The sequence below is a fragment of the Drosophila persimilis genome, unplaced genomic scaffold (assembly GCF_003286085.1).
Source record: "Drosophila persimilis strain 14011-0111.01,24,50 unplaced genomic scaffold, DperRS2 tig00000477-arrow-pilon, whole genome shotgun sequence".
Lineage (NCBI taxonomy): Eukaryota > Metazoa > Arthropoda > Insecta > Diptera > Drosophilidae > Drosophila > Drosophila persimilis.
This window is the reverse complement of record NW_020825313.1, coordinates 3,484,570-3,511,939: the sequence shown is the minus strand read 5'-3', so window position 1 is coordinate 3,511,939 and position 27,370 is coordinate 3,484,570. Positions and strand designations below refer to the sequence as shown.

Genomic DNA, 27,370 nt, shown 5'->3' with positions numbered 1-27,370 from the left:
GGGGCGAAGTTTTGAAATATTTTTGTAGCAGTGACATATCACAGAAGTCTGGATCCAAAACATCGTTGCTCTAGCTCTTATAGTTTTTGAGCACTAGGCGCTGAAGGGGACGGACAGACGGACGGACGGACAGACACACAGGGCTCAATCGACTCGGCTATTGATGCTGATCAAGAATATATATACTTTATGGGGTCGGAAACGATTCCTTCTGGACGTTACACACATCCACTTTTACCACAAATCTAATATACCCCAATACTCATTTTGAGTATCGGGTATAAAAAGAACTTCTAACTAAGGCTTTTATTCGCACAAAAAATAAAAACCTATGACTGTAGTTTTAGAGCACATATATATTAGTATGTGGCACATGATACCTTGCAAGCACATACTAAATTTAGTCGAAAGTATTCCAAAACTTATTCGGAATGTGACAAAAGCTAAGGCCCTTGGAACAAATATTTTAAACAAATTATTAAAGTAAACAAATTGGAAACTTGAAAAAGTGACTACATGGACTTTTCATGAAAAAATTAAAATCTCTTTAAATTGAAATCGTTTTGTTTTTTTTTCTCACTAAATTAAAGAATCTATAACAAAAAAAAATCACAAGGATTGCAGACCTCGCAAATAACAGTTGACACTTTCGGCGTGTCTGATAAAAACCTCTCATTTAAGGACACATTGAGAAAAGGGACTGAAAAGACCCGATCAAATCTGTTTTTGCTCAACTAGCTCTTCGCTCAAGCAAAGACCGATTTTTTCAAAAACTTTGAAAAACTTAGCTCTTTAAGTGCGGAAAATATTAACTCCTTGTTAGTGGTTAAGCTTAATTTTTATTAATAAAAAATGATATATACATACATCCATATGTACAAAATAATTTATAACGGGTATAACCTCCATTATCATCACATCTCTTCTTAATCATGTCTCTTCAGTTTGCAAATACACACGTCGGCATAAGTATTTTGACAGAGCTCTACGCAACGTTTAGCGTTGAATTTTGACGAATTGCTACGTGTTACAGCTCTCTTATCTGATTTACCGCTAACTACATGAATGCATAAAGTATATTGCAAATTATCTTCGTAGTTGCATTTTGCGTTTTGTTAATATGCTTCTTATTCTCATTCGTAATCTGATCTTGGCTGGACAAAAGTATTTTGTCAGAACTTCAATTAATTTGCATTGATCTGCTGTTGATAGAAAGCGAAACCATTATTTCGGATTATCTCAGTTTAGAGATTGTAAATGCTGATAAAAATTGTTTTCGTTCAATAATTTGTGAAATATGAGTAACCGAAAGGAATTCAGTGAATCTCTTAAAAATGAAATAATAGTGAAGTTCAACTCTGGTATTTCAGTGCAAAATATCAGTAGATTATAGTATATTTCACGTCAGACAAACTGCTAAAAAAAAAACAAATTTAAAAAAACCAACACTGCTTAAAACGCTACACGTTGTGGCAAACCACGAAAGACAACTGTCAAGGTAGACACTTTTAGTTTACGGCAATTTAAGCAGGATGTCTTGAAAACTCCTCGATCGGTTGAAAATGACTTGAAGGAAACAGGAAATTTTGATGTCAGCGAACGGACAATACGTAGAGGTCTTAAGGAAACTGATTTTTTAACATATATTACCAGAGCTATAGTGCAAATAACACAGCGCAATAATTTAAAGCGCCTTGAGTTTGCCAAAAAATTAATCGGCAAATAATTTTAATTTTGGAAAAAATTTTTATGGAGCGATGCAAGTGCTTTTTCCAAAAAAAATAGTTTCCGTAAGAAACCTAAAAGAACGTCGCAAAAAAGTGGCACCTATATGTGTAAGAGCGATCCATGGAGGTGGGACCATAATGTTTTATGGATGCGTCGCCTACAACGGCTCGCGAAATTTAGTTCCTGTTGATGGTAGCATGAATAAAGACAAATATTTGGAAGCTAAACAATCACGCTTTCTCCTCTGGAGATTATTTTATTGGGGTGTCCTTTACCTTTAAACAGGACAACGCCCCGTGTCATAAAGCTGAAGTCGTTACCCAATTCTTGAAGAACATTGGGGTTAATACTTTGGACTAGCCGCCCCAGAGCCCAGACTTAAGCATTATCGAGAATCTCTGGTCTTATATAAAAAGAAACCGGACTCCAAATTTGACAAGGAACCGTGAGAATATAATCTGAGAGGTGAAATCACTCTGGAGAGAAATTCTGCTAGCTTATATCCACAGCTTAGTAGAGTCAGTTCCGAGACGTCTGCAGAAGGTGATAGAGGCAAAGGGAGGATATATATTTTGCTGATTCATCATATAAAGTTAGTTCGTTCCATTCGTTTTTGTTTTTTTTTACATTTTATAAAATGTCAAAATACTTATGCCACCGTCTGTTTGGGGATAATTAATTTTCATTTCACAATAAACCCACTTATCATACTTTTTTTTAGATATTGTTAATAGCTTAATATAATACCTATCTACGATAAATAAATATAGTTTCTACTTTGAAAAAATAAGAAGTTACAACCGAATATGTTGTGCATAATTTTTGTCAAAATACTTATGCCGATGTGTGTAAATATACATATTACAACACAACAGCCCAAAAGATTCGGAAAAGATAAATAAATAAATAAACACGAATAAAAAACTAAAAACACTTTACTCAGACACTTTTTTGGTTCTGCTCATCTAAAGAAACTTTTGCTGTGAGCGCTTGATCCAAAAGTGTCTCTCTAAGTTGTTATTGTGAGACACGATCGTGTGTCGGGCTCAACCAAAAACACGAAACACAAGCGAAGAGACAAAAAGTGTTCTGCTCAGTGAGAGACCGTATATGCGTGGTCTTTTTCTGTTTCGTCAGTGACGAGACAGCAAAGGGAAAAAGTGTTGTCCGTTGTTTGCGAGCTATGGTGAAAAGTGATAAGCATGGATCCACATGTGCTCGCCACTGTAAACTCCCCGACACTTGAATACACACACTAAAAATTAACTTAACGGCACTAGTATTTACAGCACCATTTAAAAAAAATGGTGAATTAAATTTGTTTTCTGATTTCTATTAAATTAAGCAGCAATTTTAAGAAAATTGATAGAAATATCCATTAAAGGCGATTAAGGAAAAAATGTAAATTGAAATAACTCAAAATTCCGTTCTTCAAAAGTGCGAAACTTAAATACGACACTCACATAGACAATTAGTCTTTTTTAGCTGGTGTCGCGAGCGGACATCGAAAAAATTATCAAAGATCATTCCGAGTGAACCAAACCAACGTTTTTTTGTTTATTGATTTGTGTCTTTAAAATAGTTTAATAAATTTTTATATTTTTCAAAGATCAGTCGTTTTTTTTTTAAATTATTGAAATCAGGTTTTTTTGCTGTTATTTTCAGAGGTAGTGTTTTTTTAGAACAGCATTAAAGTATCTTACGTCTGGTTGTATTGATCTTTGAAATTTCAACTGTAAATGTAAAAACAAAGCCCGCAGTATTACCTTTTCAAAAAGGTATATATATTAATATTTTATTTCAAATTAATAGAGAAAATAGAGACAGATTCAAGTGGCACGGCAAACTTCATCGAGAATTTCTTCCTCCGATTTTCTGCTCTAACTCATGTTGGTTGAATTCAGTTCCGGAAAGGATACAGGATTCATGATTTTCTGATTTTTGGTTTCTCTGTAGCAGATGTAACTTCGTGTTTCTTTCAGTTTTCGTGTCACTGAAGAGTCATATCGTCTTTCTTGCAAAATTTTTTCTTGACCTTCATTGACACTGTGCATACGTTTTTTGTAAGGTTTCATGCTAAGAATTATTTTACAATTAACGTCAGAATAAGAATTCATAACGGTTGCACGTCTTAGAATTTTCGATTTTGTACAAGACGGCTTTAAAAAGTGCGACAGCTATTTTAAAAATTATTATTACTTTTTTGGAGAATTTTTGGTTTTGCCCGCAGAACAAATCAGATCACTAAAACATAGCTTCGGTAGAAAGGATTGGTCAAGATATAAGACTGTGGAAAACATATTTTTGTCTAAGCTATTTTAAAATTAAATGCCGATGTAATGCGATCTAAGATAACTCATTTTATACCTAATCTTAAGAGTGTTTATGTAATAATTCTAAATTTGTTTTATCAAATTTATAACGTCTTTAATTTATATTTTATCTATGCTTTCATATATTTACTTTCACATTACCTGTATACGGGATCTCGATCTTTGCTGCAGGGACTTTCACCCTTGGGTGAAACTATTTTTTGGATCACAGATGACGATGATGACGCAGATACAGATGATGAGCACGACGTTGTTGCTGTCGTTAAACTTTGGACGGTGAGAACTGTAGCGCTTAAGTTGGAGGCAGGAACAGTTGATGTGTAAGGTGTACCTCCGCAACGCACAAACTGTTGATGTTGTGATTGCATTGGTGCCGCTAACTGTGGATGCGTAGGTAGCAAATGAGACACAGATGGAAACTGCCCAGACTGTGGAAGCATTTGGGTAGATGGAGGGGGATGTGCTTGTGGCGTAGTAGCTGCAAGCGAAGTTACGGCGGGAGTAGACGGTACCGAAGTTGTGGTATTTGGCCCAGTAGTTGCATTGCCAAAGCCACCACTGGCATATACAGGCACATGATGGGAATGTGATACATGCAAATGGCTTAGCGAATGAGCAGCAGTGGAGTTTGCCGAAAGGAAACTTGTTGTCGCTGCAGCCGACTGTGAAACGGGTTGTGAAACGCTGATGTTATTGAGTGGAGTGATAGGTCGCATCGCCGGTGTCGATGAGACACTCTGTTGCACTGTGAAACTTAAAGATGCAGCTTTCAAAGATGCCGGGACTATTGGTGAATCTCGACTGCTACGTGCATCTGAGATACGAAGCGGAGAGGATGATGTGTTGGGCGATGCAGTCGGCAATGTTGGCGGCAGGTACGGTCCGTGCGTTATGTTGCTGTATGGTGTGTACAAAGAGTAATTAGGATAAGGTGTACGGTATGGGGGTGCCTGAATAAGCATAGGCAAGCCCGTAGCCACATGAGACATTGGAGGGGGTGGGACTCCGGGAAAAAGTAATGGCGGCCCCGTAGTCCCAAGTGCACCTGCCCCTACTCCAAAGACTATTTTGCCCAACCCAGAAGCACTTGAAGCTCCACTACTACAAACCGAACTAGAATTTCCAACTGTGCTATTGCTGATCGATATTGTTGTAGAAACTGCCGACATCAGTTTAGTTGTAGCATGAGGAGAAACGCGTGGCTGTGTACTAATTGGGGTTTTTGCTGTACTACTAATCGTCGGAAAATCACCAAGAAAACCATTGATAACTGGATTGCTCGATGTAGATGTTGAACTATTGGTGATTTTTAGTGTTTCTACGGAAGATGTTGATATCGAAGATGAGAACAATCCAGTGCCACTGGCTGTAACATTATTATGACTTATACTTCTTGTAACGGTATCGTTTGATTTCAGGTTGTTTGCTAGCACTACACCCGATGACGGCGACGAAATTGGTAATCCAGAACTTGAAGTTGAGATGCGCGCACTAAATTGACAGCCAAGTCCTAAACTACCAGGAGTTTTTTGACCACAAGGTAATAATGGAACAAGTGGCCGTTGGCCCGCTGATGGTAGTCCGTTTGGTGCAGAAATCTTTGTAGCAAAAATAATGGATTGATCATTATTAGTTGAAGCAGTCACACTGGTGTCATTTCTAGCAGATATTCCAGAATTGGGATGCTATTAGAAATAAAGAATAAGCCAATTTTTTAAATAAACAAAAAAAAAACTAGATTTTAACGATATGGTAACGCAAAAGAAACTTACTTGGGGTCGAGAGGTAGATGAAGCAACGCACAAAATGGGATACAGCGGATTTTCTTGAACACATTTGTGTATTGCATTACATTCCTTACTTCCGCTGTCGGTAAGAACGACTGCAGATGTAGACACGGAAGCACCGGTAATCACAGCAACAACTTGTTGTGAACTTGCGATCGTATTTTCCTTGGTAATACCACGTGCATCACTGTCTGACCCCCCTAAGAACCCAGGGATTAATGTCGGTGTTGAAGGCACGGCCGGTCCAATTATTTGTAAGAGCGAAAGATCCGAAGGCTTACTATGACCTTTGCGATCTTGATTCGGTGAAGCATGCGAACCATGCATTTCCGCCGAGTGGTAATCTATACCCACTAAGCTTGCAGAATTCTATAAAACATATAAGGTAAAATCACTTTATTTTAAAAATGTATGCCTATAATACGCTCTTTAACATTGTAACTATCGAAAAATGCCATATTTGTTATGGTAAATAGCGTTTCAATAGCCGAGTTGATATAGCCATGTCTATCTGTTCGTCCGCTTGTTGGCCCCTTAACCATCAAGAGACTGTAAAACTAGAAAAACGACATCTGTAACCCATGCCAACAATTTATATCGATATTTTATCTGTCAACGGGAATTTAAAATTTTGTATTGTTCTGGTTTATTTGGGTAAAGTAACATTTTATTTGCGATTAGAAAAAAACTTACTGAATATATTGAGATATACGAAAACAAATTTCCAACTGTATACATAAAAACTTAAAACGTCAGAAAACATGTTCATATTTTTTTTACCCTCATAAATATGTGTATTTATGTGCTATGTGGTATTCATTTTTTTCATTATCAACCGGTTTTAAATCGTAAAGCATTTTTGAGATTTGACAGTCAATTCGAAATTTGTTGCGATTTGCAATAACCGAAGCATGGCTGTATGAATATTCGTATTACAGTAGACGCACGGATATTATAAATCTCAGAAATAAGAATCTTCCAGGTATTAGAACCGACCGTTTTTTTGCACTGAACTCTTCAAAATTAGAACCAGTAGTTCTAATTTCAGAGGGTATTTTTTTTTACTTCACTTTGGTTTTCTGGAATATTAGCATGTGCGTACAAAGTAAAGACAGTTCAGTTCAGAAAAGCCAGTGTACGAGTTGATAAAATCCAACTTTATTCATATGACGAAAGTGTTGATATTGAAGAACCAATTTCTCATAACCTTGCTATGGAAAACGCAAGCAACATACTAAAATAGTGCAAAAAGACTTACACAAATAAACATATATCCAATCTCTTGGCCCTTCGTAGTGATATAGTGATGTATAATTTGAAGCAGCTCAAAAAACAAGCCAGTATCTTAGATTATATGAAACAAAACTGAAGCACTGAAAATTGTATCATGTACAGTAAAAATAATTTAAACGAGGGGAGCGTTGCGAGTTGCGTAGACCACAACTCTACATTTATACTCGAGACTTAGTCAGTATGGCTCTCCTCCGGCAGACGCCGCTAATATTAAACAGCACGACAAAGAGTGAGTGCGAGAGACAGAAAACGTGTCTGAAAATGTCGTCGGGCGCTGCGTAGCCACTGCAAATTGATTTGTTCCTTTTGGATATAAAAATGATCCGATCTGAACCAGATTCGGCCACCTGATAGATATGGTTATTCTCTATGCTTGTGTGTTTTTAGTTTTCTCGTATCTTCAATAATGTGGATGCCACAGATTTTCGTTCTTTGTGGGGCGGAAGGGGGAAGGGCGAAATATATACGTTTTATAGTGAAATCTAACAGGAGTGTGGATAGCAAATTTGGTTGCTCTAGCTCTTAGTCTCTGAGATCCTTAAACTCACATTTTGCAATGGGCAAAACCGACCATGAAACCTGTGTGTTAGAGAGAGACAGAGCGAGAAAGAATGAAATTTTTTTCTTGATTCTGGCTATAATAATTCTGGTTAAGATTTTACACTCTAGAACATATAGTCATCCTCTACGATTTTGCGTTTTCAGATTTCTTGTATCTTTGAAATTGTGGATGCCACAGATTTTCGCCCTTTGTGGAGGCGAAAGTGGGCGGGGCAAAGTTTGAAATATTCTCGTAACAGTGACATATCACAGAAGTCTGGATATAAAATGTCGTTGCTCTAGCTATTATAGTCTTTGAGCACTAGGCGCTGATAGGGACGGACGGACGGACGGACAGACAGACAGCGCTCCATCGACTCGGCTATTGATGCTGATCAAGAATATATATACTTTATGGGGTCGGAAACGATTCCTTCTGGACGTTACACACATCCATTTTCACCACAAATCTAATATACCCCAATACTCATTTTGAGTATCGGGTATAAAAAGAGTAGTTTTTTGTATTGTTTGAAAAAAAATCCGTCCAGAAATTAGAATCTTTCGAGAATTAGAACCACGTCATTTACAAAGTGGTTCTAATTTCCGAGCGTCTACTGTATCTAACAATCCAGAAATCTTGATCGTGTAAATATTTCTTTTAGTAAAAGCACCTTCTATGCAGTATTATCATCGCTTCTTGACTCATAATGATAGCATAATTTAAATAGTTTGCGACTGTTTTATTTTACTTTTAGCCTATACTGGTTCTCGCTTTTAATAAAATTGGTGGGACTCAACTTGAATTGGTGTTCTAGAATTAAAATATTAAAAAATTTAAAAATCTCGAAGTAAAACCATTCTCTCGGCGTACACGTACCTCAAGATTTCAAGATATGTATGCATTGACATATCAAAGATGTGATGGCTGAATGGGGATATTTTCAAAAGTATGTACTAGTCTGGTAATGAAAGTAGAAAGACAGAGAGAGATAATTTTCTGCATCATTTCTAAGCCACATTGATATAGAGACAGAGAGGGAGAGTGAGGGAGAAGGAAAGAAAGTGAGAGTAAGAGAAGAAGAGATTGCCCGGCATGGAAAAGTCAGCCAAGTTGAAGAACTCATTTATATAATGATAATATCTCAACATGAATAAATATGTAACATCGATTTGAGAAGGCAGAAGGGCGAACACATTTTTGTAAATAATCTCGATTCAGTATGATATCACAATAGCCTGGAAATACATAAGATACATTTACATTTAAACGAATTGAATTTTTATTACGAATGAGGATTCTTTTTTGTCCATCCCTTTCGATTGAAAAACCCCGCTTAAGCGCTCAGCTTAATTAGTTGGAATATTAATTCCAAAAAGTTAATTTTAATAATAAAATATGTAAATAATTTTATTAAAGACAATGAAGAAAACAAGTTGCCAGTCGCTCTCGCGCCTTGCTCTATCTTTTTCTCGCCTATTGGGGTTTTAAAGAAAAGGACTGGAATTTGGAAGTCTGGATGACTAAAATCCAGATCTAAAATTTAAGTCAACAATAAATAGTAAACATTCAACTTTTCATACTAAAGTGCAGTGCATTGTTTTAAAATATCTAGTTTACAGTCTAGTCTAGACGACTATATTCTTACTAAAATTCTTTATTCCCTCCAAAAGTATGTGTGAGAAAGCTAAATTAGTAAATATGGCGAAATAGTGGTCCAGTGAGGAAGTTTTTTCGTTGGGTAATGAATCTCCAAGAATTTTGGCAGCTAAGTTTCCGTCAATAACACAAGTGCTGCCTTTTTCTACAATCACAGTAAAGCCAATAAAAACGAGGGGGAACGTTGCGAGTTTATGCAGTGACCGCAACTGTACATTTATACCCGATACTTAGTCAGTATGGATTTCCTCCGCCAAGCGGCGCTTACAGAAAATTAGTCAGAACGTGTCGTCGTGCGCTGCGTAGCCACAGCAAATTAAGTTTCTCCTTTTGGTTATAATAATGATCCCATCTGATACAATTTCGGCAATCTGGTATATATGGTCATTCTCTATGATTGTGTATTTTTAATTTTCTCGTATCTTCGAAGTAGTGGATGCCACAGATTTTCGTTCTTTGTGGGGGCGGAAGAGGGTGGGCCGAAATTTTGTAATATACTTGTAACAGTGACATTACACAGAAGTCTGCATACAAAATTTCCTTGCTCTAGTTCTTATAGTCCAGTAGAGCAGACGACATGAGACTATACTCATATAGAGTATCGGGTATAAGGAGCTTAGCACTTGCTATAAAAAAAACACGTATGTTTTTGAAAAGGGCGGGAATTACTAGTCTCCAATAATATCATTGCTTATTTAGAAAACGCACTATAGGCGACTTTCCATGATAGGTGGCATAAAGTCATAAAATTGATGGTGAAATATTAAGTAAATGTTCTTATATATTAATAGTAAACACTTCAGTTAGCTGAAAAACTATTTTTTTAATCTGTTAGCAACTCTTTATTTGTGACACCGCTTAAAAATCAGGTAATCTGTTGAAGCATTCACTTATATAAATGGGCGTGAAAATGTTCTTCTTTTTTAAATGCTCTAATTGTCATTTTTTTCATTTAAATTAATAAGACCAATATGGAAAACAAAGCGCAATGTTTTTATTGTGCATAAATGTTCATGAAGTTTTTATTGTCTGGTGTTATTGTTGATTGTATTTGTAAGGAATGTGCCGAAAAGAAACTGCACACTTTGTTTTTCTTATAACTTCGATGTTTTCGTTCCGATTTCAATTTTTATTTTTTTAAATTTTAGAGAAAAACATTAACTTTCAATTTTGTTAATAAATTTAAAAAAATGTCTAGCCTCTTATTTTTGATCGAATTTTTTGCTTAACACCGCTCATTACGTTCTGCACACACTCTTTGGTAATCCTACGGGTCGCACGCATTCAGTTTTTTTTTTTCATATCTTCCGTGTTTTCGGAGAGACTACCATCCTTCTTTAAATTTCTTTTAACTAATGCCCAATATCGCTCAATTGGCCGGAGCTCTGGGCAATTTGGTCGGTTCTCCTCTTTTGACACGAAATTGATGCCTTTTGAGTCAAGTAGCGCTAAAGTTGAGCGGGCATAGTGCGCGGACGCCAGATCTGGCCAAAATATTCTTAACACATTGTGTTTTTCATAAAAAGGTATAAGACGCTTTTTCAAACACTCCTTCATGTACACATCGGCGTTGATTGTCCCTTTTGTGAAAAAAGCACTGGTTCTTAGGCCACAGGTACAAATGGCCTGCCATATTAGCACTTTCTCCCCAAATTTATCGACTTGAATTGTTGACACCGACTCGTCAGCAGTTCCACTTTTAACTTTTGTATAAAACTGAGGGCCGGGTAAAGTTTTCGAGTCCAATTTGACATACGTTTCGTCGTCCATAATAACGCATTGAACTGCATCATTGAGCAAGCGATCATAAAGCTTTCGCACTCTCGTTTTGCCGACTTCTACTTGTCGCAGACTTTTTTTCGGAACTTTTTGTTTTTCTGTATGTCTTTAAATTATGGCGTTCCTTTTTTTTTTTAACCATACTCATACTTGTTCGCGCTTTTTTTGCCAATTCTCGAACGGACATCGTGTTATGTTTGTGGATTAAGGCTAATACTTTTTCATCAATATTTTGATCCCTTGGACCCTTTTTTCTCCCAGTTTTTGGTAAATCTTTTAAAGAACATGTCTCTCCAAACTTAATTATAATATTTTTAACACTATTAACACTAACTTTGTAGCGTTTAGCTAATTGTCTGTAAGACACACCTTTTTCTGTGCAATAATTGTGCACAATTTTTTTGCGAACTTGCTCTTCAATTCGAGGCATCGTTGAAACTGATAAGCGAATAGTGAAAACGGAACATGCAAACAAAACGCAGAATTTCTCAATCTTTCTAACGGTGCATCGAACGGGATGATCGAAAGCTCGCACTGAGAGCAATTGACGATTGTAAGTGTGCAGTTTCTTTTCGGCACATTCCTTAGCAAAAATCGAACAATTTTAATTGTGTTCCGTGGAGTATTTCTTAAAAAGTGCATATCAAAACATGCAACTAAAAATGGAAAGTTACAAACCAATGTGGCTAGTTTATTTTAGTAATAATCTAATCTGATCGTTTTTGTTCCTTTCAAAAAAATTCACCTAAAGTTTCTTTTGCGTTCACCAACTACACGCTTTTTGATATTTGGAGCAACAACAACCGCAATTCTGATGCTGTTACTGCGTACATAATGAAGGAAATTAATATAGATAAATATATATATAGCTAAATTGACCAAATTCGTCTATTATATAAAACGTTACTTGCGCCAATACAATAGAAATCTTGAGCGATTCAAGTCGATTCACACAGAATGGCTTGCAAAACATTTGGAAGTAACACTTGATATGGAGGAGACTGCAAAGTGATCACCATCCAAGATGGGTCGTCCAAAATTGGCATATGCAGAGGCCGGGCCTAGACTACGAATTGACTGTTCCACTGCCTTACTTTTGCATGCCGCCTCTGCATCTGCGCGTAAAAGTAATGATAGCGAGGGGGAACGTTGTGACTTGCTGCGGAGACCGCAACTCTACATTTATACCCGATACTTAGTATGGCTACATTGAGCGACAATGTGTGCGTGCGGGAGAGAGAGAAAACGTGTCTGAACATGTCGTCGGGCGCTGCGTAGCCACTGCAAATTGATTTGTTTCTTTTGGTTAAAAAAATGATCCGATCTGATACAGATTCAGCAATCTCATAGATACGGTCTTTCTTTATGATTGTGTGTTTTTAGTTGTCTCCAATCTGCAATATTGTGGATGACACAGATTTTCGTCCTTTTTGGTGGCGGAAGGGGGTGGGGCGAAGTTTTGAGATATACGTTTTATAGTGAGATCTAACTCTAACTGATCTAACTGAGATCTAAGTGGTTACTCTAGCCTTAATAGTCTCTGAGGTTTGTGGATGCCCCAGATTTTCGTCGTTTGCGGGGGCGGAAAGGGGTGTGGCAAAATTTTGACACAAAACGGTCAAGGTCCGATATCACAGGAGTGTGGATACCAAATTTGGTTGCTGTAGCTTTTAGTCTTTGAGATCCTTGAACTCATATTTAGCAATTGGCAAAACCGACCATGAAACCTGTGTGTTAGAGAGAGACAGAGCGAGAAAGAATAAAATTGTTTTTTTGATTCTGGCTATAACATTTAATCGATCTGGTTCAGATTTTGCATTCTAGAAGATATTTTCATCCTCTACGTTTTCTCGTATCTTTGAAATTGTGGATGCCACAGATTTTCGCGCTTTGTGGGGGCGGAAGTGGGCGGGGTAAACTTTTGAAATATTCTTGTAACAGTGACATACCACAGAAGTCTGGATATAAAATGTCGTTGCTCTAGCTATTATAGTCTTTGAGCACTAGGCGCTGATAGGGACGGACGGACAGACAGACAGCGCTCCATCGACTCGGCTATTGATGCTGATCAAGAATATATATACTTTATGGGGTCGGAAAGGATTCCTTCTGCACGTTACACACATCCATTTTCACCACATATCCATTTTTTCACATACTCATTTTGAGTATCGGGTATAATAAAGTGGTTGACGTATTGCAAAATGTTATGGCAGAAGAAAATGTTGAGAATCTCGAAATAACAAAACGACCGGGACAAGATCGCATCTCTTATAATGAAGCATTAGCTTTTTTGGAGAATTGGAGAATAATCTTACAAAGCAACAATATATAAATTTTACACAACTCTACAAGGCGCATGGCCGCAATATATGTCCTGGGTACGACTCAATAAGAACTACACAGTTGCAATGCAGACCATCAGGAATTAGTATTTTAGAAACTGTGGTAAGTGTTTCTGCGCAGGATTTGCTAAACCACACAGCTGAAAGAATATTGATTTAAAAAATGATTTTTTGCAGCAAATGGAAAATGTAACGGACTGCACCCTTATTATAAGCTATGGGTTTGATGGATCGACGGGTCAAAGTCCGTATAAGCAAATATTTGATTCGAATGAGCCTGATTTCTTAGATCAATCGCTATTCGTATCAACTGTTATACCAATACGTCTAATTGATTCTTTAAATATTTAATTTGGGGAAATAGAAGTCCACAGTCAGTTAGGTTTTGCAAGCCTTTAAAAATTGAAGACACAAAAGAAAGTTCCCCAAAAATATGATTAGAAAAAGAAAATTTGGATTTGCAAGTAGCGAAATTGGAAAAGTTCAAATGGCAACCTACAAATATTTCTGTGGCTTTTAAAACATATATTACATTAATTGATGGAAAAGTATTAAATTTATTAAAAGTATAACTGGCCCAAAATCTAATTAATGTTGCCCAATCTGTGCTGTAAATACTAAACGGATTAACGAAATCACAGCCTTAATTCTGAAACCTTTCGACCTAACCCTGACTATTTAAAATACGGAAAATAAATGCCTGGATTAGATTTATGGAGTCTGTCTTGAGCATATCTTACCGAATGGATATAAAGACTTGGAACATCAAAGGCGATGATAAAAATAAAATGATGATAAGAAAAATATATGGAAACAATATGAAACGAAATGGGTTTGCATATTAGCATACTCGAAACAGAACGGAAGCGATAAAATATATTTACTATATATTTATATCAATATTGTGTAAATTCTCAATCAACCCAGAAGAGTATCGACGGAAGATTTTTAACTCTAAGTTTTTTAAGTTTGGAATATTGTTAAAACATATCTCGAAAACATGTTCAAATATAATTTTTTTTAACTTTTTGCTAATAATATTTATAATAAGAACTGCAATTTGCGTAGCAGTGCTGGACGAGAAATTGACGATAAAAAAACCCCGTTATGACAATTTGTTCCATATTGCACACGCAGATGTCATGTTGATGATACAGATTGAACTACTGCGCCAGAACCAAAGGCCAAGGCATTTAGCTGCACAAGACACAATCTCGGGGAAAAACGATCAAGGAAAATCCGAGCGCCAACTCAAGGACTAAGTCCGAAGGAAAAGTCCAAGTACCAAGCGAAAAGAGGGTGCGAGAATCGCTACTTAGATCAAATGCCGACAGTAAGATTATCAGGTTATCAATGCCTACGTCCCAACTCATTTAAATAACAGAAGACATGCAATAATTAATGTTCGTCAAGTTGAACGCAAACATTATAATTACCCAAATTTGTGCATGCGCACTCGATGTATTCGTTCTTTGCTTAGACTTTTCGTTCTTCTTGTTCTTCTTTTCCTTACTCACAGCAAAGCAGCAATAATTGAAATTATATTTTCAACTTTAACGTTAATATGCAATAACTGCATTTTACAAGTGGCGATGCAATTACTGCACCATCAAGTGACACCAGCAGAATGCTGTAACGCGCGGATCCCAGCCCTCCTCCCGACAACCAACCGAGGGGTGCTGCGGCATTACGCGCGGCGCGTAGCCGAACCGAAAGCGAACATAGAGATAGTTGTTAGACTAATATTCGAGGAAAATTACCACTACACTTACTAAGAAACTAAGAATCCATTCAAAATACAAATACAAATACCACTACAGTTACTAATTAATATAAAGGTGTGTGAGGACAAGTAACTTAATAAGAGGAAGAGAATTAGTGGTCGATAAATATGGAAGAGGGAATTATAATCCGAGCATAAGACCCTAAACGGTTCATGCAAGGAATAATTCGATCTACAAAGTGGAAGGAACAACGGTATAAGATTTCTAGTGAGTCTGATAGGAATCGTGAAGTTTATGCGGCCCAACAGATCAGGGCTGTCTATATCACCCCTGATCAAGTTGTGCACAAAAATCACACCAAGCATTTTTCTACGGTTAACTAAGGATGGGAAGTATACTAATAGCAGTTTACTAGAGTAAGATAGCAATCTCACACCTAAAACACATCTAAAACGATGAAATTTCATTACTTTGTATTTCGAGGTATTAAGGTCTAACAAGTTTGCTCAACACCGTAACTAAAACTTATTGAGATCGGATTGCAACCGCGAATGAAATAAAATGTCCTTATACTGGACACAGAGTTTAATATCATCCACATACATGAGAACTCGAGAGTATATTAATACCGAAGGCAAGTCATTAATAAGGAGTGTAAATAGTAAGGGGTCTATATGGCTGCCCTGTGGTACTCCCGAAGAAACCTTGACTGGTGAATAGAGGGAGTTTTGAAGAGAACTCTTTGAGACCTCCATCTCAGGAGGTTGGGCGGACAACCTAAAAGGTCAAGTTTATGTGCTAGAAGGGAATGGTTTACTGAGTCGAATGGTTTACAGAGTCGAATGCTTTACTAATGTCCGTGTAAATACCTTGAAAGCCTTTAATAATAAAAGAGGTAAACTCTAACAAATTCGTGGTGTTTGGTCGCCTTATAAATCCATGCTGTCTTGAAAATGCCGAGCTTACTGCGTAAGCATATAACATTTTGGTAAGTTAATAAGAAGGAAGTTAGTTTTTTGAATGGTTGGAAAAAGGATGGGAAGATGTGGATGGGCTTACTTGGGAGCTTTATGCGTGGCCCACCAAACGCTCCGGTCAAAATTTGGTAGAGAAAATGGTGTCGAATTGAGTTGGAGAAATGCTTTTCTTAAATGAGGCTATCTCCCTCGCATAAAAGAAGTTATACTACTCCACCTTTATTTTTTGATTTGCTTTGTATAAAAGCAGTTACGTCATTAGATGTGAGGTCAGGTGACAGCTATGAAACAAAAACAAACGCAAGCTAGTTAGCTTGCGGACACTGCGGACACGGACGCTACAAACATTACTGGCTGCACGTTCTCCGAGGCGATAAATTTGGTTACCGAATTTGCGTCGCCAGCAGCTGTCGTTGCCCTTGGATCGACAAACGAGAGAGGTCAGAGTCAATTTCTCGGCAACGAGCGGCTGAGTGACGGTTGGTATTTGGAGATCGTGCGGAGTGACCCTTTTGCTCCGCGGAGACTTATTAAGCAGTTTCAAACCGGTAAACTAAGACTCGATAGTTAAGAGCCGATCGTATTTGTTTTTGAAACCAACGGGGAGCTCCTTAAAGCCACTCCGCGTCTGCCTCATAAAAATTACCACATCTTTCCAACCGTCCGGCAGGCCCTCTTAAGTATAATGCAAACCATTATGTTTGGCGATAGCATCACCCACGGGGCCTGAAAATCTCGCGCATTTTGCTACGCTGTCGCAGAGCCAGCATGAGACATTTGGCTGGTCATGTGGTATCTCCTTCTTCGATGTTTTTTTGGCGCAGACCGCAGCGAATTCCATTCTAATTGTTTAATTGTTTATTTGAAAATTTGCAATAAAAATTTCCAAACAAACTTCTATACCAAGAGCTAATAAAAGAGAGTGCTTCTGCCCAGAAAGTTTCGTGAGGGAGAGAGGAAGAGCAGCTAGTTCTCATTGGGTAAAAGACCACCAAACTCTACGAGATGAGTGCGGGCTAGAATGTGAGAGCGTAGTACTTGCAAGCAGCAACAAAAAACAAACACACTACTAACCGACACACGAAACAAATTAATTAGATTAAGCTTTTACACAAGAGAGGAAAGAAAAGATTTTCAGATTTTAAGGCTGAATAGAGAGTTATTATTTTGTCAAAACACCGGCCTTTGATACAAAATAAAGGGAAGAGAAGCGGAGCGCAAAACAAAAACACGATTGGTCACTAAGAGAACGAACGAATCTGACACTGTTGCCAATTCAGCTATTGTATAGCTAGTTCTGACTATTTTGTAAGTTCAAGTTCTCTCAAAAATTTGAAAATTAATATTAGCCGGAAATCTGATTATATAAAATATATATTTAGCTATGTTTTGCTATCTATATTTTGTTTTCTGAAACTGTCTGCAAAACTTGCACCCAAAAAACAAGATATTTTATCATTTTACCACAAAACAGCTATTTTTCTTCTTGATTGCTGCCCAAATATAGAGGCAAAAAAATAGATTGCATTCAAATTAATGCGTTCAATCGTTCGAATGTAGTGTAGTTAGTTATATATATTACATTCGAGTTCATTATATTAATTTGGACATGGCTAATTTAAATGCCGGTTTTTATACCCGATACTCAAAATGAGGATTGGGGTATATTAGATTTGTGGTAAAAGTGGATGTGTGTAACGTCCAGAAGGAATCGTTTCCTACCTTATAAAGTATATATATTCTTGATCAGCATCAATAGCCGAGTCGATTGAGCCATGTCTGTCTGTCCGTCCCCTTCAGCGCCTAGAGCTCAAAGACTATAAGAGCTAGAGCAACGATGTTTTGGATCCAGACTTCTGTGATATGTCACTGCTACAAGAATATTTCAAAACTTCGCCCCGCCCACTTCCGTCCCCACAAAGGGCGAAAGACAAACAGACAGGGCCCTTCCTCTTATTAAGTTACTTATCCTCACACACCTATATAATAATTAGTAACTGTAGTGGTATTTGTATTTTGAACGCGTGTTTAGTTTCTTAGTAAGTGTAGTGATCATTTTCGTCGAATATTAGTCTAACAACTATCTTTCCTGCATGTTCGCGTTCAGTTCGGTTACGCGCCGCGCGTCATGCGGCAGCGCCCCTCTGTCGATTGGGTGGGAGGAGGGCTGCGTTTTGCCTGGGATCCGCGCGTAACAGCCTTCTGCTGGTGTCACACGGGCCACTTGACGGTGCAGTAATTGCATCGCCACTTGTAAGATGCAGTCATTGCATGTCAACGTTCAATCATTTAAAAAAAGGGACGGTGTGGGTTGTAGCACAGACATACCAGAGTACCTGTATGTTTTTATGTAACCTATGTAACAATACATTTTCTACGTAATAATACGTAAACTCCCTATCTGGTATCAAAGCCGATGACTACCGCCTGCTCTTGAAAAAAGATACAGGTTGATTTGTGAGTGAATGCGGCCAAGGGGCTGATTACGGTAAGACATGGACAAGTTAGACCGCTCATCTCTATAAACTGCCCTTGCACTTTTCAGGAGGGAAGACACAATGGTGATGGGGTAAATATTGAGAAAGGGAAACATACACCCAGCGACAAAAAACGGAATCTGATATTTTATGCATTTTTACTTCTCCACCGTGTGGTTTCCTTAAATATTATCCGATTCGTCTAATTTTAATTTTTTTTGCCGATAAATCAATTCTTAACAAAAGTACATACTAAATTGTGTGATGTATTATTCATATAATTAAAAAAAATATATTGTTCCAAGAAACAATATTTTTCAACGGTCATTTAGAAATTTGATCAAACAAAGGACACAAATTTAGTAAAATTATAAAAACGATTTCTTCAACAAAAACTAAATAGTTTCCAATAGGATATTTTGTTTTCTATTTGCTAATAATAAACAATATTACTGCATAACTTTTTTTCAAATTATAAATTAATTCATATTTTTGGTTGGTTTTTATTACAATTTGATGCTATTGGGCATCCAACCAAATATGTATTCATCCGTTATATCCTCAAACCTAACATCTTCTATAATTTCCCCTGACTTTTTGGCTTTCGCTTTCTTTTTTTGGCCTAGATATCTCTATCGGATTGAGGTCGGGGCAGTTAGATGGCCAATTTAGAGACTTGATGTGCAATTCCGTTATCAAAATGTTCATCTGTCGTTGAAAAATAGTCGAAACCCTTAATCATAATTAACGATTCAGTTTTATATTTAGATATGAATCCCCAACAATTTTTTCCACTCAAGCTCACCCTAATTTGATTTTTTTATAAAACCAATTTAAGCGAACTTTCTTCAATCGACTATGCAGAAGTATCTTTTTATCAGGTTTCATTGCTATTAAAGACATCTCCTTTAGCCGACGTTGAACAGTTCGAGCCGAAATATCATTTGCAAAACGTTGCTGCAGTGCTGATGCTGTCTTAACATAATTTTGTAACTGATCTTGAGGCTCGTTTAATAATAACACAGTCTTTTCTTACCCCATTGGTAATATTGGTACCACAAAATATAAATTAATTACCAATTAAAAAAAAAAAAACTAGTGGATTATATTGAACTTTTTATTAGTTTACAAGACACAAATGGACTTATTGGAAAAAATTTACCTTTGGTTTTAAAATTTTTTTTTTATTTTAATTCAATTTCTGCTTCCGTTGGTTCAAAACTACCGAATAAGTGATACAAACGTGTGATTTAAAAATGTAATTTGTTTCCAAGTAAAATAAATTAGTAGATTTTTCGTTTAAATGTATTAAGCGACTCCCTCTCTCTCTCACATATCTCAGATCTCGCTCACTCTGCCAAGGGGCTGCCAAGAGTGTGAGACAGATAGAGTGAGAGAGAGAGTGAGAGAGAGAGAGAGAGAGAGAGAGAGAGAGAGAGCGAGCAACGGGAAATACTATGTGATCCAGATTCGGGAAAATTCTTTATGATTCTGCGTTTTTTTGTTTTCAAGTATTGTGTGGGTGCCAAAGGTTTTAGGCCTTCCTAAAGACGTGGCGAAATTTTTTAAATACTAATTTTTTTAGGGTGATATCAAATGAGTCGTAATTTTTAATTACGGATTGCATGGCCGTACATCTCACATTTAATTTTCTTGGCCATTTGTCTTCCCAAAACTGAACTGCTCAATGAACTATTTACCCAGCCAGGTGTTGTAACTGTTAATTTTTGATCTCCTATGTAGAAAATTGCAACACTTATAATTGCCTTGACCCATTTTTGTGTCCCCCTTTCTTGTCCGATTCGATTTGGAAAAACCCTTGCTTTACCAAAGAGTTATCCAGTCTAAATCAAGACTTTATAACAAATTTCAAGAAGTTGGTTCTCCTACTTCTCTCTCTCGCTATGTAATAGCTCGGTCAAACTTTTCCGTTCTTAATGCTCAATTCTATAAGAACTACTTATCTCGATGCAGGATACGTTTTTCTCAGGACCCTAAACAGTTTTACTGCTTCGTAAACAGTAAGCGTAGAACTTCCGCAAGCCCATCATCGCTATTATTTCGTAATACGTCGGCAATTTTTCCAAACCACCTATTCTGAGGAAAGCTACTCTGGTCATCCGTGCCCATACGGTTTACCGAGGCCGAACGGCATTTTCAGTCCCTTGTTAAATGAACGTTCTCTACTTCATGATCTTCGACAGGTACTGCGCCGAGGCTTTGTGTGGACTCTTGCTTAAACTAGTCACCCTGTGAATTGATTCTTCTTGCTTTTCACCGATATGGAGGAAGTCCTGTCCATAAAAAAGGTAGCAAGTCTGACGCAAAAAAATATATAAAATTTTTCAGATTTTAACTCTGCACTTGCAACATCTCTGCAAGTCACTTATATCTCCAAAACAGCATGGATTTATAAGGCGCCGACCAAACACCACGGATTTTTTAGAGTTTACCTCTTTTAATATTAAAGGCTTTCAAGGTAACTTACAGACGGTTGTATTTACACAGACATTAGTAAAGCATTCGACTCAGTAAACCATTCCCTTCTAGCACATAAACTTGACCTTTTAGGTTGTCCGCCCAACCTCCTGAGATGGAGGTCTCAAAGAGTCCTCTTCAAAACTCCCTCTATTCACCAGTCAAGGTTTCTTCGGGAGTACCACAGGGCAGCCATATAGACCCCTTACTATTTACACTCCTTATTAATGACTTGCCTTCGGTATTAATATACTCTCGAGTTCTCATGTATGCGGATGATATTAAACTCTGTGTCCAGTATAAGGACATTTTATTTCATTTGCGGTTGCAATCCGATCTCAATAAGTTTTAGTTACGGTGTTGAGCAAACTTGTTACACCTTAATTCCTCGAAATACAAAGTAATGAAATTTAATCGTTTTAGACCAGGTGTGAGATTGCCATTTTACTCTAGTAGACTGCTATTAGTATACCTCCTATCCTTAGTTAACCGTAGAAAAATGCTTGGTGTGATTTTTGTGCACAACTTGACATAGGGTGACATAGACAGCCCTGATCTGTTGGGCCGCATAAACTTCACGATTCCTAGAAATTCTATACCGTTTTTCCTTTCACTTTGTAGATCGAATTATTCCTCGAACCGTTTAGGGTCGTATGCTCGGACTATAATTCCCTCTACCATATTACATTCTCTTCCTCATATTAAGTTACTAATCCTCACACACCATTCTAATAATTAGTATTTGTAGTTGTATTTGTATTTTGAATGCATTCTTAGTTTCTTAGTAAGTGTAGTGGTAGGATGCAGTCATTGCATATCAACGTCCAAAAAATACAGTGCAATGCATAAACCTACGATTAGGTTCTACATTTTTTTGTGAATTAAAAAATTGCGCTAACCGGACTTTTTGTTCCGGCGCTGAAATGCTTTCAATATCTAGTGATCGAAATCACAATTGATTTAATTTTACAAGAAACGTAAGAAGAATTGATAATGCATAATGCAGTTGAGTTGAGAATTTGGAATTTTGTAGCTGTTTGCCTTAACAAATGCAACAGTTATTTCTGGCCACGATCTAATACTTTATGGGGGTGGGAAATGTTTCCCTCTGGCTGTTACATACATCTAAACTAATTGAAACGAAAATAATCCTATACTTTTTGAGTACGGTGTATAAAAACTTTAACAAATTAGGCTTTTCCGTTCAACTACATAATTCTATAGTGAAAAAACTCACCTTATTCTCTCCGCAGCCATTATCACACTAGAAAGAGGAATGAAAATTATTAACATTTATGTAAATACAAAAATATATGCCTTTTACTTTAAAGGTACATACGTTATTATCTCCCTTACTACTGCATCTTGGAGCCTGGCGGTACATAAATGTTTATTCATGTTATTCTTGCAGATTTATATATCTTGAAACTTACTTCAATAAAAATATTATTTTCTTCGTTGTCCTTTTTATTATTATTAGTGGGAACGTCCTGCGCTGTACCGTTAGTTAAATCTTGAATATTCAACTTTTGGCAGGTTGCCGATGTGGGGACTTCTAAATCCTTGGATTGGTTTGATTTCTAAGGTGTATTAAAGTTGTATGTATTTATTTTATCTCAAAATGCGGTAAACTCGAAACATACTTCTATAGCTTGCGTCGGCTGCGATGATATTTTACACACACCCTTGTGATTATTGGTGGCTGTTGCTACTGCAGAAGCATCATTTGATTTTATGCCTTTTTTTCCAATATATTCCATGCTGTTGTTGTGGTTATCGACTGATGTTACAACATTACAAGGTAACTCAACAGTTTTATTAATGCTAGCAGGGAGATTGTGAGATTTATTGGCGTCGATCTTAGAGCTTTCGCTAATCGTGCTCAACTTCATGCAATCTTTTCTATTTTCCCCAACTCCAACGGTTACCGTTGTGCGGCTGATATCCAAAATGAGCGCTTCGTTACCGTTCTCTAGAAAATTAGTTGTACTGTTAATAAGGCTAGCTACTGTACCAACGTCATCCGATTGTTTGCCTGATAGCTTGGCGGGATTCACTTGTTGACTACAACTATTACTAATTTGATTCTCATTGCTGATGTTACTTTTAACATTGACACTATTGGCGCATTGCATTTGGTCTTGCTGTTGTCCGTATTCAGAGCGCCAATGTGCTACACATTCCGCTTGCGTATCGGGAACTGTGCTTGCTGAAGGCAACATGTATACCGCACTACAACTGCTGTTAATATTGCTGTTAGATGTGGTACAATTGTTGTTAATAACGACAACGCCAGCATTGCGATGATGAACCTGAGTGTTCTCCTTTTGATTGCTGTTATTAACAGACAGCGTGGATAAGCTATTAGCACGCAGTGGATGTGGTTGACCAGTATCGATGATCTTTGGAATTTTCATTTCCTCAATGCAGTAGGTTGACGTTAGCTCTTCGAGTGCGGATAGGCGCTTCTCCTTTCGTTTTTGACCCAATTTAATAGCGAACTGTATTTTCGGTAGAAGATAAGTGATAAATCTTAATATAGCAATGGGGCGATAATTTGCAATCAACTTACCTCGAGATCTTCATATGTTTTAAACTCCAATATGGCAAAACCATCGATGATTTCCTCTTCAAGCACTGGAGAGCGAGGTAATTTTCTACGAACAGGGGGCGGAGGACGAGGGGGTGGCTTGTCACGTGGAAGCAACAGCGTTGATGATGATGACGTTGAAAGAAGATCTTCATCGAGGGATTCGCCTTCGCTGTCACTAGGCGTGGCCATTAATCCGGAATTGCACTCGGGGGAATGTGGCGGATTTAACAATAATGATGCAATACTATCTGTAGGAGGCAGAAGGTTGTTACTGCCATTACTACTGCTGGTAAAATTTCCGTTGGAATTATTACTGTCCTCGCCCATGCTGCCCGCGCTATTTATGTGGTATATCATGCCATTGCCTGGTCCTCCCGGTCCACTACCTATCAGAACAGTTGATGAGGCACCAGTAGCTATGGCTCCGATTCCTTGACCTACAACGCCTGCAACAGCTACATTGACACTACCAGCACTGCATCCACTGATTCCCATAGATCCAGCAATATATGTGCCATTTAAGGTACTTGAGCTACACCGACTATCGCGTTCCGCTTGCAGACGCTGGGCACGCTCACGGCGTCGCTTTTGTTGACGCTGTTGTTTTGCGTTAAGACTAAGATGAGCACTGCTGGATGTGTTATTATTGGCATTGTATCCATTTGTGTTGACAGCACCCGCTCCTAATCCTGATCCGATTTGAGTACTTGCTAAAGGCACTGCACCAGAAGCCAGTGTAGATACTGTTGTAGATGAGGATGGTGACTTCAAATCTATCTCCGTTGAAGCTACGGCTGCCGCAGCCGCAGCAGCTACTATCGAGAGTTCCGTATCGGAGTCGAAATCACTTGCACTGGGCCCTATTGAAACTGATACTGGACAGGCAGAAGTTGACACAGAAGGGCATCCTGATGTATATGTTTCTGTTTCAATCGACACAATCGATTCTTGTGTTGAAGGTATAACCGTGGATTCTCCTTCTGGTGGAAGTTTTGCTGCTTCAGAGATAACCACGTTTTCTTGTTCTGAGAGAGTAGCAGAAGGTGGAGGAAGGTCTAGGACTGCCGTCGCAAGTCCCGTCGCAAGTGTTGGTATATCTGTCGTCACACCAAGTGCCGTCATATTTTTATCATCTTGGTATTGGGACGATGTTGCTCTAGCCCCAGCTGCTGCTGTAGCGGTTGCACCGTCATGTAACGACAGCTGCTGATTTTGTGATCCAGATCCATTAATGCCGTTTCCAGTTGCTGACGCCTTTAATTTAGCGCTTGTATTGGTATTTTCCAGATCCATGACTTTGTGGCTTAGGGATCGGGTTCAGAGTCCTACAATTTAAATTGTTCTTATTTTTCTGTTCCGATTTAGGGAGAACTATCTATATCCATTAGACATATTCTGCCAAAGGCAAACAAAAAAACCAACACCGCCTGAAAACAACAGTTTTCAAATCGTCCGGTTCCGAAGTCTCTTAGCCGGTAGCGACAATGGTCAATTAAAACGCGTTTAATTTGCAAAAATCGATTAGTCGTATCTATTTTTATGTTTTTCTTTGCATTATTCAATTACTATACGCAGTAAAGCCACTTCTAGACAACCAAAAAACTTTCAGCATGCTTGATGAATGGTTCGATATTGGCCCCGCATTTTATTTATTGTATAGTTGACACAAGTAAATTTATCTTTATATTATTATTATTATTGAAATACTTTTGCTTCAGAAACATTAATTTATATGTAGCATTTGCATTACCTAGTCCCAATCATTTTAACCCTATTATATACATATGTATATAAAATATAAAATGACAATGTAAATACTTTGCTTTATTTCAAATTTATTACACAAAACAAAGAATCTAATGAACTGTAGACTATTAGACGTCACAACTACTGCGTATGCACTATTTCAAAAATTTCTTTCACATAATTCTCCACATTTATTTGTTTTTGTAGTTCATATACATATGTATTTATAAATGGAATATTTTGCACTACTTCATTCTTTATCATATACTCATTCTACATATGTATGGCAGCTCGTTTTTTTTTTATCTATGCTTGTGTCGGCTATGTCACAGTCGGCGTAGTCGGCTGCTAGAGCGCTCGCGCGCTAGTCACATTGTATTTGTGAGACTGCATAAAACGTCTCTAGCAACAATAGTCATCTCGCTTACACTTGAGATTGCAGTCAACATACATAGTTGTCGTCCCGACGTGTTGTGTACGCAGCGCCGCAAACAGCACTACACAACACGTACATACATACAAGGGACCTTTTGTAATACGAACACAATTGCGCATGAATATTTTAAACTTAAAACAGATATCATTGCGGAAATCACATAGCTTAGCCTGTGTAAGACGTACAGCTATTGGGCCTATACTGTATTAAATATTGCATTAAGAACAATTATTTATATCCCGAAACGTTTTTAACCACGAAGAATCAACACCAAGAGTCAGAGAAGGGCAGCTTGTCCGATAAATGTAGCAAGTAGATTTACGTTCGAAAAAATATCGAATGGCTTCACCCGTGTATAGTTGAAAATCCGAAATACTTACAAAATATAGCAGTTGATCTGGATTTCGAAAACTTTAGCGTAAAACTTTTGCGTTTTACGTTTTCAGTCAAAACATTTCGTTTTTAAGTGCTCCCGTTTTCACAAATTTTTGTTATCGATATTTTTTATTTTCTCATATATTCTGAAGACTAAAATAGCTGATAGCTAACGTACACATTTTATCTATTAATATTGAGCTCATATATATATATACATATACATATATCTATGTTTGCCAACGTTCCGATAGCCCAATCAGGCTGCATCAACTGTTTGCACGAAAACGAAAAGAGTTGTTGGCCTGAATAATTATTTTCGAACTAAATTTTGTTAAAAAATTATATATATATATAAAGAACAAGCTAACTTGAATTATTAATGGTGCAGATTTATGTTAATGCATCAATAATTTATATTTTGTATAAATGATAAGCTGGCTGTATAAAGAGCCGTTTGCTTTCAATTTGCAAGGAGAAATCTTGCGTTTTGTGAAAACGGAAGCATCCAATTCTGCGTTTTAATAACTATATTGGAAAACTTTTGTGAAATTAAAAACCGGAGCCTGCTTGAATACTTAAACAAATTTTAACTAAAGGTTAGTGAGCCCAGAAAACATAAATTTAATTTAATTTTCGTTTGTGTGAATATACGTTTGCACGCATACAATCAAATACGCTGGAGCCTCAATATAATGGCTTAATCGAATTACGTTCCAAGCATTAAATATTAAAAAACACCTACAGTCGTATGTTGGAAGAGCATTTTGTGTGTGCGAACCGGTATTTACGCATATATGCTCTGCCCTATGAAGCTGCACGACCTGAAGTCACTCGAGAATTTCCAGCCGAAGCTATAAATCCTGTTAGGGCGGTTTACTTATATGAAGTTGTAGATCTATATAATGATTGTGTACTGGAACCATCCTGCGAAAAAACTGCTGACGACTATAGCAATAACAAATGTTTGGTCTTAATAATAAATTTTCAACTAGTTTTAATAATAAATTGGTATATTATTGGATCATATTAGATCAACCAAGGAAACGCGTTACCTTATTAGAAGCTAAAAAAAATTTTGAAGACTACATATGTTTGT

General features: G+C 37.3%; 1 protein-coding gene across 3 annotated transcripts in view; it reads right to left on the bottom strand.

Moving 5' to 3' along the window:
- LOC6603514 (mucin-17) overlaps positions 1–26,102 on the bottom strand; it is a 57,764-nt gene extending 31,662 nt beyond the window's left edge. The window contains exons 1-8 of one of the 3 annotated variants that reach the window (XM_002028456.2): positions 26,082–26,102; positions 23,694–25,039; positions 22,765–23,622; positions 22,555–22,701; positions 22,461–22,493; positions 22,359–22,385; positions 5,834–6,217; positions 4,203–5,746 (exon numbers count right to left, since the gene is read on the bottom strand). In XM_002028456.2, coding sequence (XP_002028492.2) covers positions 4,203–5,746; positions 5,834–6,217; positions 22,359–22,385; positions 22,461–22,493; positions 22,555–22,701; positions 22,765–23,622; positions 23,694–25,007 — 4,307 coding nt within the window. In that variant the 5' untranslated portion in view covers positions 25,008–25,039; positions 26,082–26,102. Of the gene's footprint in view, positions 1–4,202; positions 5,747–5,833; positions 6,218–22,358; positions 22,386–22,460; positions 22,494–22,554; positions 22,702–22,764; positions 23,623–23,693; positions 25,040–26,081 lie in introns of those variants that run through there. The other 2 variants (XM_026989998.1, XM_026989999.1) reach the window with 2 other exon arrangements.
- Positions 26,103–27,370: the final 1,268 nt, after the last annotated feature.